The 17,222-nt window shown below is 43.7% G+C and overlaps 1 protein-coding gene across 2 annotated transcripts in view; it reads left to right on the plus strand.

The window, feature by feature from the left end:
- Positions 1 to 17,222, plus strand: part of LOC137651712 (G kinase-anchoring protein 1-like) — a 161,718-nt gene that overhangs the window by 25,381 nt on the left and 119,115 nt on the right. For both annotated transcript variants that reach the window (XM_068384940.1, XM_068384933.1), the window contains exon 2: positions 12,371 to 12,535. In XM_068384940.1, coding sequence (XP_068241041.1) covers positions 12,371 to 12,535 — 165 coding nt within the window. The remainder of the gene's footprint in view (positions 1 to 12,370; positions 12,536 to 17,222) is intronic.

Here is a 17,222-nt window from a genome sequence, read left to right on the forward strand (position 1 = left end):
ACGTGTGCAAGAGTCTTTGGGCGACTTGGGGTCGACCCACCATAGACCTCTTTGCCACCTCGTTGACCAAAAGGTTACCGATCTATTGCTCACCAGTCCCAGATCCAGAGGCGATCCACATAGACGCGTTTCTACTGGATTGGTCTCATCTGGACTTATATGCATTCCCACCATTCAAGATAGTCAACAAGGTACTGCAGAAGTTCGCCTCTCACGAAGGGACAAGGTTGACGTTGGTTGCTCCCCTCTGGCCCGCGAGAGAGTGGTTCACCGAGGTACTTCAATGGCTGGTAGACATTCCAAGAAGTCTTCCTCTAAGGGTAGATCTCTTACGTCAGCCCCACGTAAAGAATGTTCATCAAAGCCTCCCCGCGCTTCGTCTGACTTCCTTCAGACTATCGAAAGACTCTCAAGAGCTCGAGGCTTTTCGAAGGAGGCAGCCAGTGCGATTGCGAGAGCTAGGAGAGCTTCTACCATCAGAGTATACCAGTCGAAGTGGGAAGTCTTTCGAGACTGGTGCAAGTCAGCATCTGTGTCCTCTTCCAGTACCTCTGTAGCCCAAATCGCAGATTTTCTTTTACATCTGAGAAATGTTCGCTCCCTCTCAGCTCCCACTATTAAGGGCTACAGGAGCATGTTGGCTTCGGTCTTTCGACATAGAGGCTTAGATCTTTCCAACAATAAAGATCTCCAAGATCTCCTTAAGTCTTTCGAGACCTCTAAGGAACGTCGTATCGCAATTCCTGGATGGAACTTAGACGTGGTCCTAAGGTTCCTCATGTCAGACAGGTTTGAGCCATTACATTCAGCCTCCCTGAAGGATCTCACCCTCAAGACGCTTTTCCTAGTGTGCTTGGCTTCGGCTAAAAGGGTCAGTGAAATTCATGCCTTCAGTAAGAACATCGGCTTTTCTACAGAGAAAGCCACATGTTCACTTCAACTTGGTTTCCTGGCCAAAAATGAACTGCCTTCTCGTCCTTGGCCTAAGTCTCTTGATATACCTTGCCTGTCAGAGATCGTAGGCAACGAACTTGAAAGAGTGCTGTGTCCAGTTAGAGCTCTTAAGTTCTACTTAGCTCGTACTAAGTCCTTACGAGGTGGATCTGAGGCCTTATGGTGCTCAGTTAAGAAACCATCATTACCTATGTCAAAGAATGCTTTGTCATATTTTATCAGATTTTTAATCCGAGAGGCTCATTCTCACTTGAATGAAAAAGACCGATGCTTGCTTAAAGTTAAGACGCACGAAGTAAGAGCTATAGCAACTTCCGTGGCCTTTAAGCAAAATAGATCTCTGCAAAGTATTATGGACGCGACCTTTTGGAGAAGCAAGTCGGTATTCGCGTCATTTTACTTAAAAGATGTCCAGACTCTTTATGAGGACTGCTACACACTGGGTCCATTCGTTGCAGCGAGTGCAGTAGTGGGTGAGGGTTCTACCACTACATTCCCTTAATTCCAATATCCTTTTAATCTGTCTCTTGAAATGTTTTTAATCTTGTTTTTGGGTTGTACGGAAGGCTAAAAAGCCTTTCGCATCCTTTTTGATTTGGCGGGTGGTCAAATGTCATTTCTTGAGAGCGCCCAGATTAGGGGTTTGATGAGGTCCTGTTGTATGGGTTGCAGCCCTTGATACTTCAGCTCCTGGAAGTCTTTCAGCATCCTAAGAGGATGGCTGGGCTTCGTGAGGAAGACAGACTAACAAGGCAGAGTAATCGTCTAAGTCGACTTCCTTACCAGGTACCTATATATATTTGGGTTTTGTTATGATATAACTGTCAAAAACTCTAAGCATATACGCTGTAAACTTTATTAATTCTGGTCTCTACCCACCACCATGGGTGTGAATCAGCTATTATATATTCACCGGCTAAGTTAAATATTTAAAAATTATATTTTGATTATAAAATAAATTTTTGAATATACTTACCCGGTGAATATATAAATTAAAGGCCCCCCCTTCCTCCCCGATAGAGACCCAGCGGGATGAGAAGAACTGGAGCTGTTTACATGTATATGCGGTATCTGGCCGATAGTTGGCGCTGGTGGGCACACCCGCAACCTTCATAGCGATCGCTCGCGAGTTTTTGAGTTTTTCTGTCGAGCCGCCGGAGACGTCAGCGATTATATATTCACCGGGTAAGTATATTCAAAAATTTATTTTATAATCAAAATATCATATTTCTTCACTAAAAGGTCCAGTTACTGTACTGTATATGCTATGTCCTGTGTCAATAAACCCTTCTGTCTTTGTTTTTTCTGGGGATCTCTGTAATAAAAAGAAAAATTTTGAGTGAGGGACTGAAGAAAAATAGGATGAAAAATACAATTATAACATAAACAATAAAAATTGAATGAGTAATAAATCTCGAAATAATTTGTGTTTTTCCTATGTAATTTTCTACACTTTTGTCTGCGGTGTATCATGCCAAGTGGTCCGTCTTTTATGGTGGTTGTCATGGACAGAGTGTCTTTCCACTCAGTGCCTGTATTTCAGCAGTAGCGGAGCTTTTACTGTTCTTCAGGGAGAAAAACTCCACTCGGTGTCTGTGGGGAAAGGCTTTCGTTGAGCCTTGAACATTTTTTTGAACTAAATCGAGTTAACATTTCCTCCGACGGAATTGTCACTCCTCATACGAGACTTGGAGCGTTCCTGCCCTCAGTCGAAAGTTAGAACACCTCCTTGGAACGTTGTTAGGGTCTTACATTCACAGAAAGGAGCCCCTTATGAGCCTCTACATCAGTCTTGGATAAGGACTTGACCTTAAAGACTTTTATTTTGGCCCTAACCTCTGCAGGAAGAGTCAGCGAGCTACATGGTCTTTCATATATCAACCTTTCAGGGGCATGGGTCGGAAGTCACACTTAGTTTCAATCCTGAGTTTGTTGCAAAGACTCAAGATCCATCCTTAGCAAATCCTAGGTTTGGACCCTTTCGACAGATGATACGGATCAACTGTGACTATGCCCCGTAAGGATGATGAGGTTATATCTTATAGGGATCAGAACTCGACCCCAGATCATCAAGCTGTTAATCAGCACGGGGAAGACCATGAGGAGAATCATGAAGAATTCTATCTCTTGGATCAGGCGAGTAATAGAAAGGTCATGGGCCTCAGACACCTCGACGACAGGTAGAGATCCTCGTGCCCTTGCTGTCAGGGGACTAAGTACTTCCCTGGCATTCCAAAAGAATTTTTCTGTTCAGCAGTTACTGCAAGCAGGCAGGTGGAAACATCAAACTGTATTCACCTCCCCCTACCTGCAAGACATAACCCACAGGAGACTAGACACATTCTCAATAGGTCCTATGGTGACTGCTCATAACGTGATCTAAACACCTCGGTTCCCTTGTGGGACAAGTATCAGAGGTTCGAGGGCGAAGGTTACCCGCGAAGTAATTTTAGGATGAGTGTGGGAGTGACAGGCCACTTCCTACTTCATCTTCCCCTCTCTTGGGGTTCAGTAATTGGGGAACCCTGTACAGTTGACCTCGTTCTTCTGCCTGTGAGTTTCACGCTCTTTGGACAACTGCATATACATGTATACTGTGTATGCGTTATGTCCCAGTCCTCCTGTCAGAGGGAGGCGAGAAGAAATATACATTAATAGAGGGCCTGGCTCGAATAGCTACGATATATGTTCCAACAGATTAATTCCTTAGTCTCCAGCAATGATTGCCCAGGCTGTTATCTTGCGAGGATAACTTTGTGCAGGATCCCTCAAGGTATCACTATACAGAGACCATCCCGGGACAGTTGCCAGCCAGTTGGTTGTGGACTTCCACCCACCTAAAGATGAGTCTCCACAATAAAGAGTGTAAGGTTTGTATTTTGCACAGGAACAAATGACAATCTGGAAGTAATTTGTATTTTTCATAGCAGTACAAACCTGGAGCTCTTTACACACACTGACCCGCCAGCACCAACCCTCAGAAATTCCTGCCGCAATTACAAAAGTGACGGTTAGTCGCTAGTGCGGGTGTGACTGGGACCTTACTCCCCCTTCCTCTAACCAGCGGTGGGTAGTTAAACCCTGACAAAAATTTTATCGGCTGGTTTCAGTTCTACCGAAATAATACTCCACAGTAAAGAGCTCCAGGTTTGTATTGCTAGGAAAAATACAAATTACTTCCACATTTGTCATATTTTAAATGTTTCATTGTTAAGTTATTAATTTTCAAATTTTTTTTTCTTGAGTTATTGTTTAGTAAGCATACTGTAATTTTAAATGGCATCAATGACCACTGATGTTATGCTGCCAGATTATTACAATCATTCATTCGTTCATCATTAATCAAGTTAGGTATCTTCACTGGTGAGTGTTCCGATTTATATTTTTTCTTTTTACATATATGTAAGGATGTCTATAATAAAAGTAAGTTGAATTGTAGTTTGAAGTGTTTAAGAGTGTATTATGATTAGTATTATTATTATTATTAGCTAAGCTACATTCCTAGTTGCAAAAGCAGGATGCCATAAGCTCAAGGGCCCCAATAGGGAAAATAGCCCAGTGAGGAAAGGGAACAAGGAAAAATAGAATATTTTAAGAACTGTGACAATGTTGAAATTAATATTTTCTATATAAACTATAAAAAAATTAAAAAACAAGAGGAAGAGAAATAAGATAGAATAGTGTGCCCGAGTGTACCCTCAAGCAAGAGAACTCTACCCCATGACAGTGGAAGACCATGGTACAGAGGCTATGGCACTACCGAAGACTAGAGAACAGTGGTTTGATTTTGGAGTGTCCTCCTAGAAGAGCTGCTTACCATAGCTAAAGTGTGTCTTCTACCCTTACGAAGAGGAAAGTAGCCACTGACAATTACTGTGGAGTAGTTAACCCCTTGGGTGAAGAAGAATTCTTTGGTAATTTCAGTGTTGTCAGGTGTATGAGGACAGAGGAGAATCTGTAAAGAATAGGCCAGACTATTAGTTGTATGTGTATATGTGTAGGCAAATGGAGAGTTAATAGTAACCAGAGAGAAGGATCCAATGTAGTACTGTCCGGCCAGTCAAAGGTCCCCTTACCTCTCCAGTGGTAGTATCTCAATGGGTGGCTGGTGCCCTGGCCAACCTACTACTGTACCTAAATGTTTAAAAATGTGTTGGTAGAGTTTATAAAAGCAGGACTTGTGAAGATAATGAAAGAATATGAACAAATATATAAAAAAAGTACAGTGTATTTACTTATTGTTCTAATGATATCGCTTGGTAGGGGGTGGCTGGAAAGTAGCACACATGATAGCCAAGGGATTACAGGTGTACTGTAAATTAGATATTTATAACAGGTATGATTGTCTGAACTTTCTCCTAAATTTCATAATCCAGTCCAATCTTATCAACAACTCATTGGATTCTTATTGCTAAAATAAAAGTGAGCTCTTTACAGGCTTGCTGGATGACTAGCTCACCCTTTTCAATTTTTGGCTCAAAATCTAAAATCCGCTAACACTTCGCTAAATGACATAGTTAAAGCCATTGGTTTTTGTGTATGTTGGAAAAATACAAATAATTTTGTAAGTACAGTAGTTAATTTTTAGTTTTTCAATATTAAACTTACCCGATAATCATGTAGCTGTCAACTCCGTTGCCCGACAGAATTCTATGGAGGGATACGCCAGCTATCACAATACTAGAAGGGGGTGTATTTACCAGCGCCACCTGTGGCCAGGTACTCAAGTACTTCTTGTTGACACCTCCTCAATTATTCCTCTGTCGTGCTTCCGGCAAGACGTTCTGGGATACGCTTATGTTCTTGGAGTATTTTCACGACTTTGGTGAAGTATTTCTCTTTGATTTCGGCTGTCGCTTTACTGGAAACTTCTATATTAGCTTAGTTAGCTTTTGGAATTAATTTGATTAATTATGGTGACGAGAGAGTTTGAACTCTCGTTCACCTTTCAATGGCCGACCCTTCCCTTAGACGGAAGTGTTGGTGTCTAAGAGAGTATAGACTCTCTTTCTTAATTTTGCTGAACGAAAGTTATAGATTTATTTTATATCTCTCCGCCTCTTATAGGCCTCTTCGATTAACTTCCTTTTATTATAAACTCATTAAAATTAATTTTTATATTTGTTTATATTCGACCTTCCTAATAGTAGGCGGTCTTTTACCGAAGTTAATAAACTTTGAGCCCGTCATTTCGGTTTTACCTGTTAACATATTATGCTATTTCCGCCACAGAGTTTGAAAGATTTTCTTTGACAGTCTCGTACTGTTTTCAAAGTTGAACTAACGTTTTGTTTTGTCTCTGCAGTTGTTGACGTTCAGAACGTTCAACTTGCACTCTATCGTTACGATAGAGAAAGAATGTTCACGGTTTCACGTTGCAGTAAGAGTAACCGTGTCTAGCGTTTTGTTCATTCTTTCTTTACTTAATGGTTTTGATCCTAATAAAGGAACTTTTCAGTTTTTTCCTTTAACAATAATATGTTTTAACGATATATATGTTTGGGCTCTTCTCTCAGGTTCTAAGTCAAGAGAGAGAGAGAGAGAGAGAGAGATAGAGACGGAGGGAGAAAGAGGATAAACGTTTCATTCAAGCCTGCCAGGCGTACGAGTAACGTCGTTATCGTTTTTGCTCTTCTCCCTAGTCTCTTTAGGGGAAGAAACTAAACGTTTCTAGAGTGATCTAGTGTTTAGTCTCTTTCCAACCACTGAATTATCTTTCATTAGATTTTTCTGTTACATTGTAATTCTGTTTTCGCAATTACTAACTTTGAGAAAGGATAGAATTGCGTATTTCAGGTACAAACCACTTAAAGTTTCGAGTTCAGTGAAATAAGTGCAAACAGAAATCAAAGTGATAAGTGATTAGTGCGTGAGGGTACTTTTGTGCGCGCCAGTCGTCCTCCCAGTCCGGGACCTCTTGCAAGCTCCCAAGCCCAGGGGAGAAGCAATGTCGAAGGGCATAAGGGTTCAGCAGGCCTTGATCGGCGCACAGAAGTATTCTCGGTGGTTGTGGGCGTGTCTTACCGAGACCGTCACTCCCACCCGCAGACGATTGAGCCCTTATTTTGCTCGTCTGCAGAAGAGATTAGGGGAGAAAATAAAGGCAGAGTAACGCTGGTCTCAGGTCTCAAGACCTCTTAAACGTTAAGTCCAGACCTATGCCAGACGTACGAAGTTAAAGTTCACAACCCGAATGCAGTCATTGGGTTAGCTCTGACTCTCCTCAGTCATCAGTTGATTACACTCCGCCTAAGAGGAGTAAGGTTCTGCCACAACAGATCTCTGCTGTTAAGGCTTTACCTCAGCAGAACTTAGTGTCTGCCGACCCCAAGTTAACTCTACTGCAGTCCATACAGTCACAACTTTCGGTCTTGATGCGTGAGTGTCGGGCTGAGAGTGTTGCGCCTCCGCCTACACTCCCCCCCGCCTATGATTGCTCCGCCTGATCACAGTACCACCTGCCAGGCGTACGATGTTGTGAACTCTACTACAGTCCATGCAAGCACAGCTTTCGGACTTGATGCGTGAGTGTCGGGCTGAGAGTGTTGCTCCTCCGCCTCCGCCTACACTCCCTCCACCTACACTCGCTCCGCCGGATCGCAGTACCATCTGCCAGGCGTACGATGTTGTGGACTCTACTACAGTCCATGCAAGCACAGCTTTCGGACTTGATGCGTGAGTGTCGGGCTGAGAGTGTTGCTCCTCCGCCTCCGCCTACACTCCCTCCACCTACATTCGCTCCGCCTGATCGCAGTACCACCTGCCAGCAGTTCCACCTGCCAGCAGTTCCACCTGCCAGGCGTACGATGTTGAGCCACGTGCTGAGTTTGCTGTTCCCTGTGGTGTTCAGCCTCCGCCTTCCTTAAGGCAACCTTTACATTGGGATCAGGAGGATTATACCTCTCTTCCTCCGCCTCCACTTGCTGCTCCACCAGTGATGCAACACTCGGTTGAGGTACAACAACCTCTCCCGTCCATGAGTCAGTCTCCTCAGCTCTCGCTGCAGCGAGCTCAACCCTCCACAAGGCAAGCACCACAACACCTTAGCCTTGCGCCTCAGGAGCCTCAGCTTGCGAGACATTTACCTTGTTCTGCGCAGCCTCTTCCTCATCGCGCTCCGCTCACACCACAGGAACTGGAACTTGCTACTCCGCTTCCGCCAACCGCTCAGCAAGCGCACCCTTGGGTTCAACCACTCATGCTAGGAGTCAGCCTCCTCCACCCATGCGCCTTCCTTCTGCTTGTCTTTTATTCAGCCTTTGCAGACTGAGCCTCAGGTGTTCCCTCATCGGAGTCTTGAAGAGGAAACCACAACTATTGTTGTTCCAACTCGTTCTGACTCTGCTGTTCAGCATACCTTACCTCCATTTTCATACCATGGTTTATACCCCATGCAAGCATGCATAAAGCACTCTAGCACTGGTCATGGAATTTCTGAGAAATGTTAAACGCCATGCACACGCTCTGCTTTCCTTACAGCAGGCTCTGCTTACAGCAGGCTCTGCTTACTACATGCTCAGCATACAGCATGCTCTGCATTCAGCATGCTCTGCATACAACATGCTCTGCATACAGCATGCTCTGCATTCAGCATGCTCTGCATACAACATGCTCTACATACAGCATGCTCTGCATACAGCATACTCTGCATACATCATGCTCTGCATATCTTACCGCATGCTTCTCAACACATCTTGGGTTGTTGCCAACTCACTAGACTGTCAAGCAGTTTCATAACGTTGCCTTCTAGTCTGCTGCTTTTGCACCAGTGAACCCTCACTCAGAGAACTTAGCTTTTTTAGGATAAGGTCCCTGTAGATGAGAAAGTTCTTTTCTCCCTCCTTCTGATATTCCCTTGAGGACTCTGTCATTTGGAGGGAGCCTTTAGCTGCATAACCTCTTATGGACTTTTATTTAAGCATAACATGCTTACAGGGAAGGTAATGGTTCCACTTCAGCCGCTAATCCCGTCTGTTACCACACCTGCTCCCATAGACCTTGAGCTGTGTTGCATGACATGCAGTCCAAGCTTAGTCCTTGTTAGAGGATTTTTTGTTTACGGTGTCAATGTGTCACGGGGAAGACGTTCAACAACCAACAGAAGGGACTTGTTGTGACGCAGTGCGGCAACCTCAGCAACCCGTTAAGGAGTTGTCTGTACGACCCAGACAGTCTAGACAGATTCGGGTTGTCACTGTACTTCCTCGCTTGCCCATGATTGACAGTTTACAGACTGTGCAGCAGTATCATGATCTTTTGTCCGGCTCCGTCAGACGACTGGCTTTTAAGAGCTCCCACAAGTCGTCGCTGTCTGGAGATTTTCAAATGGACTATGGATCTGACCAAGGAACTGGGCCTCCTGGTCAATTTTGAGGAGTCTCAGCTCGTTCCATCCCAGACCATTGTCTCCTTGGGTATGGATCTTCAGAGTCGAGCTTTTCGGACTTGTCCGTCGGCCCCAAGGATCTTCCAAGCCCTAGAATGCATCCAGAGCATGCTGAGAAGGAACCGATGCTTAGTCAGGCAGTGGATGAGTCTAACAGGGACACTTTCATCGCTGGCCCTGTTCATCGAGTTAGGGAGACTCCACCTCCGCCCCCTTCAGTATCATCTAGCTGCTCACTGGATAAAGGACATGACGCTAGAGACGGGCTCAGTTCCTGTTTCCGAAGAGATGAGGTCTACTCTAACGTGGTGGAAGAACAGCATTCTTCTCAAGGAAGGTCTACCATTGGCTGTTCAGACCCCCGACCACCGTCTCTTCTCGGACGCATCGGACACGGGCTGGGGTGCGACACTGGACGGACAGGAATGCTCGGGAACATGGAATCAGGAGCAAAGGACACTTCACATCTATTGCAAGGAGTTGTTGGCAGTTCATCTGGCCTTGATAAACTTCAAGTCCCTCCAGCTTAACAAGGTGGTGGAGGTGAACTCCGACTACACCACAGCCTTGGCTTACATCTCCAAGCAGGGAGGGACTCATTCGAGGAAGTTGTTCGAGATCGCAAGGGACCTCCTCATTTGGTCAAAAGATCGAAAGCTCACGCTGGTAACGAGGCTCATTCAGGGCGATATGAATGTCATGGCAGATCGCCTCAGCCGGAAGGGTCAGGTCTTCCCCACAGAGTGGACCCTTCACAAGAATGTTTGCAGCAGACTTTGGGCCCTGTGGGGTCAGCCAACCATAGATCTATTCGCTACCTCGATGACCAAGAGGCTCCTCTTGTATTGTTCTCCGATTCCAGACCCAGCAGCAGTTCGCGTGGATGCCTTTCTGCTGGATTGGTCCCATCTCGACCTGTATGCATTCCCGCCGTTCAAGATTGTCAACAGGGTACTTCAGAAGTTCGCCTCTCACAAAGGGACACGGCTACGTTGGTTGCTCCCCTCTGGCCCGCGAGAGAATGGTTCACCGAGGTACTGCAATGACTGGTCGACGTTCCCAGGACTCTTCCTCCTAGAGTGGACCTTCTGCGTCAACCTCACGTAAAGAAGGTTCACCCAAACCTCCACGCTCTTCGTCTGACTGCCTTCAGACTATCGAAAGACTCTCAAGAGCTAGAGGCTTTTCGAAGGAGGCAGCCAGAGCGATTGCCAGAGCAAGGACGACATCCACTCTCAGAGTCTATCAGTCTTAATGGGAAGTCTTCCGAAGCTGGTGCAAGGCCAATGCAGTTTCCTCAACCAGTACCACTGTAACCCAGATTGCTGACTTCCTGTTACATCTAAGGAACGTAAGATCCCTATCAGCTCCTACGATCAAGGGTTACAGAAGTATGTTGGCAGCGGTTTTCCGCCACAGAGGCTTGGATCTTTCCTCCAACAAAGATCTACAGGACCTCCTTAGGTCTTTTGAGACCTCAAAGGAACGTCGGTTGTCCACTCCAGGCTGGAATCTAGACGTGGTCCTAAGGTTCCTAATGTCATCAGGATTTGAACCGCTCCAATCAGCCTCTTTTAAGGACCTCACATTAAAACTCTTTTCCTCGTGTGCTTAGCAACAGGTAAAAGAGTAAGTGAGATCCACGCCTTCAGCAGGAACATAGGTTTCACATCTGAAACGGCTACATGTTCCTTGCAGCTCGGTTTTTTGGCTAAAAACGAGCTTCCTTCCCGTCCTTGGCCTAAGTCGTTCGAGATCCCAAGCCTGTCCAACATGGTGGGGAACGAACTGGAGAGAGTACTTTGCCCAGTTAGAGCTCTTAAGTACTATCTAAGAAGGTCAAAACCATTACGAGGACAATCAGAAGCCTTATGGTGTGCTATCAAGAAGCCTTCTCTACCAATGTCTAAGAACTCAGTTTCTTACTACATCAGGCTTCTGATTAGAGAAGCAAATTCTCATCTGAAGGAAGAAGACCTTGCTTTGCTGAAGGTAAGGACACATGAAGTGAGAGCTGTGGCTACTTCAGTGGCCTTCAAACAGAACCGTTCTCTGCAGAGTGTTATGGATGCAACCTATTGGAGAAGCAAGTCAGTGTTCGCATCATTCTATCTCAAAGATGTCCAGTCTCTTTACGAGTACTGCTACACCCTGGGTCCATTCGTAGCAACGAATGCAGTAGTAGGCGAGGGCTCAGCCACTACATTCCCATAATCCCATAACTTATTAACCTTTCTCTTGAATACTTTTTATGGGTTGTACGGTCGGCTAAGAAGCCTTCCACATCCTTGTTGATTTGGCGGGTGGTCAATTCTTTCTTGAGAAGCGCCAAGGTTAAAGGTTGTGATGAGGTCCTTTAGTATGGGTTGCAGCCCTGTATACTTTAGCACCTTTTGAGTTGATTCAGCCTCCCAAGAGGAACGCTGCGCTCAGTAAGGAAGACGATCTTATTAAAGGCAGAGTAACGGTTCAAGTCGACTTCCTTACCAGGTACTTATTATTTCATTGTTATTGTGGATAACTGATTATATGAAATACGGGATACTTAGCTATCCTTTAGTCTTGTACACTGGTTTTTCACCCACCCCCCTGGGTGTGAATCAGCTACATGATTATCGGGTAAGTTTAATATTGAAAAATGTTATTTTTATTAATAAAATAAATTTTTGAATATACTTACCCGATAATCATGATTTAATCGACCCTCCCTTCCTCCCCATAGAGAACCAGTGGACCGAGGAATAATTGAGGAGGTGTCAACAAGAAGTACTTGAGTACCTGGCCACAGGTGGCGCTGGTAAATACACCCCCTTCTAGTATTGTGATAGCTGGCGTATCCCTCCATAGAATTCTGTCGGGCAACGGAGTTGACAGCTACATGATTATCGGGTAAGTATATTCAAAAATTTATTTTATTAATAAAAATAACATATTTTAGTTATGATGAGGAAAAGAAAATTTTCCTCTTTAATTTTCAGTTTCTATACTTGGTAAGCATAGTTTAAAATAATTTTTTCAAATTTTCTACAGTTGCAAGATTTGGCCTTTGGTACTGCAAAAGGAAAGAAGAAAAAGGGTGCAAATAAACCCATTGAGCAGCCTGTGAAAAAGGATGTGAGCCCGCCAAAGGCAAATGGACAAGTTGGCAGCACAGTTCTTTCTGTAGATGATGATTGGCAAAGAAGAGACACAGAGGTGAGGTTTAATCATTTGTTTTCATGTACAGTATAATGTTGCTGGAGAATATTGCAAATTAAATCTTTATCGAGAACAACCGCTACTATTTGTTTAGATTCTGTCCTTTATTTTTTTACTGCCAGCTCTTGTTAGCCGCAATTGATTTATAAAAATGGCCGCAAATGCCAAAATTGCGCAAACGAAACATTTCCTATAATAATACATCGTATAATGTGAACCCCAAATCCCCATTTGTTCCGTAACTGACATACAAACCACACTATTTAATAGGGGTATTACTTTCGGCGTAGCTGAAATGACGAGCCATTAGAATTTTAACAAGGGTTTACTACCCCACCGCTAGTTAGCGGGGGTAGGGGAAACTCCCACACCTGTGCTTGAGCTCACTTTGCTCTCGGCTCGGGTGGTAGTCGGACGTGTCCGCTCTCACCCTCGCCTCTCTCTGACAGCCATTAATGTCTTTTTGCTTTTTCTTCTACAGGTTTGAGTGTGAAGTTGGCCTCTTCGAATATGCGCACCTGTCCTGGATTACCCAGCCAGTTAGAATGAGTGTCCTATGTAAAGGGCGATTGTTGGTACAGTATATGTACCAGAACAAATGACAAATTTGGAAGTAATTTGTATTTTTCCCAACTATGCAAACCTGAGTTTTTTCCTTAAATTTCCCTACCATCACCAACCTTCAAAGTCCTAGCTGTAATCAAAGTGGTTTGTCAGTGAGCCAGTGGGGGGCTGGTTCTTCCTGCGGCTTACAGGTTACTACCGGTCTGATTGTTCACACATTATAAATTTTAACGGCTGTAAACTACAGCTTTGCTGTAAATCTTTCTTACGTAAAGGGCTCAGGATTATGTTATGAAAACTACAATTACATTCGAATTTGTCATATTTCCTTAAAACATGTTATATGAATATTACACATAGAATAAATTTTTACTTTGCTTAAGTCTTCGTTGGATAGTAGGCTGGGCTTGAAACACATCATTAAATTTTGTCAGCTGGTCTTTCAATCTTAGCCGTCAAAATAACGTACTGTATATAAGATGAAAGAAATTTAAAGAAAATAATTTTTTTTTTTTTTATGATACCCTAGCTTCATTTAACCATTTTTCTACTTTTCTATTATCAGTTTAAGGTGTATTTTAACAACAGCCGTTACCTTTTTTTTTTTTTTTTGTCCAGCTGATCCTGGTGACGATCGAGAATACTATATGCTCATATATATTTAACAGAGTATCATTGATATATCCTTACTTAAACAGTATTATTTGCTGATTTTTAACTTTGAAGTTTCACATTTTGACTTGCGGTCTTTGGTGATTTTTAATACACGGCTGTATAGTATTATTTACGGATTTCTGATGCAAAATTCTTTGTTTTAATTTACACTTCTTAACATTACAATGTCTTTGGCAATTTATAACTAAATTTCTCGCAGTTAAGAAATTTGGTGTCAAATTTAGCATTTTGTGTTATAAGAAATTTGCGAATACCAAACCCATGGATAATAAGCATTGACTGTATTAGTTTAACTTTGATCATTGCTTTGCATGTGTTACTTATTGATTTTGACATAACTGTACTGTATTGTTAATATTACTAATACCTGTACTGTAGTATTGATTTGTTGCTTTGTAAATAATCACTTTATCTCCTTTAAATAGGAGATTAGTTCTGAGCAAGCTGGAATGGCTGTTGAATTCTTAACCCTTTTACCCCCAAAGGACGTACTGGTACGTTTCACAAAACTCATCCCTTTACCCCCATGGACGTACCGGTACGTCCTTGCAAAAAACTGCTATTTACATTTTTTTTTGCATATTTTTGATAATTTTTTTGAGAAAATTCAGGCATTTTCCAAGAGAATGAGACTAACCTGACCTCTCTATGACAAAAGTTAAGGCTGTTAGAGCAATTTAGAAAAAATATACTGCAAAATGTGCTTGAAAAAAAATAACCCCTGGGGGTTAAGGGTTGGAAAGTTCCAAATAGCCTGGGGGTAAAAGAGTTAACAAGGTTAATAATTACAACAGGTGGTGAGGGGTATGTAGTCCTGCCTACCTTCCTATCAAATTCAAGCCACTTTGGTTTATATTGGCTACATCATGTACTGCTGTGTTGACTTGCGGTATGGTTGTAAGAATACTACCACCATACTTCCTGAATGTTGTAGAAAGTGACTAAGTACAGCTGCTGCCTTGCAGTCTTGCATTTTATGAAAGGTCAAGGCCCACTTCCAATAACTGTGGAAACTGTTGCCTTACAATTGGACTATTATGTTAAATGTTAGGCCCCTGTCAATAACTGTAGTTGATGACTGCAAAGGTTTGTAATTGTAAAATCTCTTGACAAATTATAAACGAGGCATCAGGCAACCGAGTCCTTAATGTAGGGATAATGGTGGGAAAGAATAAGAAGACATCATGTACTGCTGCTGCTCTGGGAAAGGTAAAGTATAAGATAGATTTATGAGTAACACTACTGTTGATCCCAATCTACATTTTGTGGGTTACAGGAATGATTGCTGCCTTCTCCAAATGAAGAATATAGGTCATGGTCTTTCCAGCACTGGGTGGAGTTTAGGAGGAAGAAAAACCTGAGAAGACTTCTCCATAACCTTCAGAGCGTATTTTCATGAATTTGCTGCCAAGGGAACTTTAGGGTTTATTTTTCCTACCTTTTCAACTTGGACCCTCTATTGACCTTACTGCTACTCTTCAGGCTTGGGCCATGAGTAGTTTATCCTAGGAGTTGGAAGACTTAGGCTCTGACCCAGTAATTCGTTCAGACCATAGAGAGATTTCTCCATCCACCATTGAGGAATTTATCCTGCATCTGCCCCAAGACTTGCCTGTTTCTGTGCAGACGTATGATGATGAGTTTGGCCTAAAGAAGCTACTTAGTTGCTACCAAATTGCCCAGTATCTATTTTCACTATGCCTAGTGCAGTGGCTCCTGTCAGAGAAGGTCTTGTCTCTTCTCTCCATGTGGGAGCACTGTCGTTGTCAGTCACTCAGAGCGCAACACCTGCTGCACACAGTCTACAAGGATGGTTTTCAAGGGTAAGAGAGTTTTCTCCAATTCTTCCTCCTTTTCCAATTCCTCTTCCTCCTCCTGGTTCTGAAACTCCTTTGCTAAGGAAGTTTCGGAAGTCCACAAGGGGAGCCAATTGCAATAAATCGTGTGCAGTTTCTACTGATTTCTCACTTTTAACAATTCTCACTTTTTGACGTGCACTTAGTGTTGGGCAACTGGGCCGTCAGACTGGTGTGACGGTGGTGGCTTTCACACCAGTAGCAGGTGAGCGGTCCCACCCTTGACAGAGCACCTGCACCATTGTCAGATAAGCATGGAACTTAATATTCACCCTCTCCCTTTCCCTTTGGACCTAGAAGACTGCCTCAGACTTTTACCTGTTTGTGCCACAAAGGAAGAAGGTGGTATATATTGGGGAACAACTCTCACCTCTGTTTACTCGTGTTAAGTTATAGCCTCGAGTCAATGTTTGATTGGTGTCCGCTCTGCCGTGCTTCCAAAGATCAAGCCAGACCTTTTCCCCACCTCCAGTCATCAGAGGGAAAGCTACTTAGGACTACATCTGTCTCTGAAGTGACCTGTAGTGCCAGGGACTGTTCTGTTGCTGATATGTACCAAAATTTGTTTGTAACCCGGTCCATTATCTGCCCCCTAAGAGTATGTTCTAGGTTCTGTTCTTGAATTTGAAAAGAATGGTTCCCTTAGTGTATTGTTGAGTACTTGAGCCTTATGAGGGATGAAGGGGCTCAGGAGTCTCATGGCCTGAAGTTGCCCAACCATGCCTAGGCAAAGACAGCTCTAAGTGCAGAAGGTAGTCCCCCATTGCCTCCTATGGTTGATTTGTCAGCGTGTCAGGCCTCCCCTTGGAGAGACTCAAAAAGTACCTCCTTTTCTGCCTCCGATAACACAGCCATGGAGTCTCCTGCCATATCCACTCTCTATTGATGTGTCTTGACCAGTAGTTGGACTCGGTAAAGTAATTTATCAGGACACGGATTATGAACTCAAGTCTCTGGAAAAGAATTGTTGGCTCATGCTTTAAACCGAAAAGAACCATCGCCTTTCTCGCACACCAGGCAGCCAACCAGTAGACCAACTGGGTGTTGAAGTAATGGGATGCCCTTTCATTCCAACTCTCTCGACAGGTTGGCTCAGAGGCAACGGTGTCATGTCAGATAGTATTGTGCTGGGATCCGCATCTCTTTCTGAAGAGAGTCGTTGAAGCAGATGTGGAGAAATGGAAGAGTGGAAGTCAGGACTCCTTGATCCAGTGTGGTGTATCCTTCATGGGCCTCAGCCCTTTCGAAGGGAAAATAGCCAAGCCTTCAGGGGCATCTATGCTATCAGGTTCAAGTTTTAAAGAAGACTGGGGCCTCTTCAAAACTCAAGCAAGGACTGCATGCATCATCTTCATCCAGAATGGGCCCTGACGCTGTGCCATATTTTTGTGCCCCCCATCTGCCAGTTGAAGAAGGGAGGCAATGGAAAGGAAGAGGGGGAACTCTCAAGTAGGCAGTCCCCTTTTCCACTTGCAGACAGTAGCGTTATGCCTAGTGCAAGTGCAAATCTTTCCCTGCGTCCACAGATGCACAAACTGCTTATGTGTCCTTTTTTCAAGCACATGTCCTACAGTTAAAGCGGAAGCTGA

Source organism: Palaemon carinicauda, chromosome 1, assembly GCF_036898095.1.
Source record: "Palaemon carinicauda isolate YSFRI2023 chromosome 1, ASM3689809v2, whole genome shotgun sequence".
In the NCBI taxonomy this organism is placed as follows: Eukaryota; Metazoa; Arthropoda; class Malacostraca; order Decapoda; family Palaemonidae; genus Palaemon; species Palaemon carinicauda.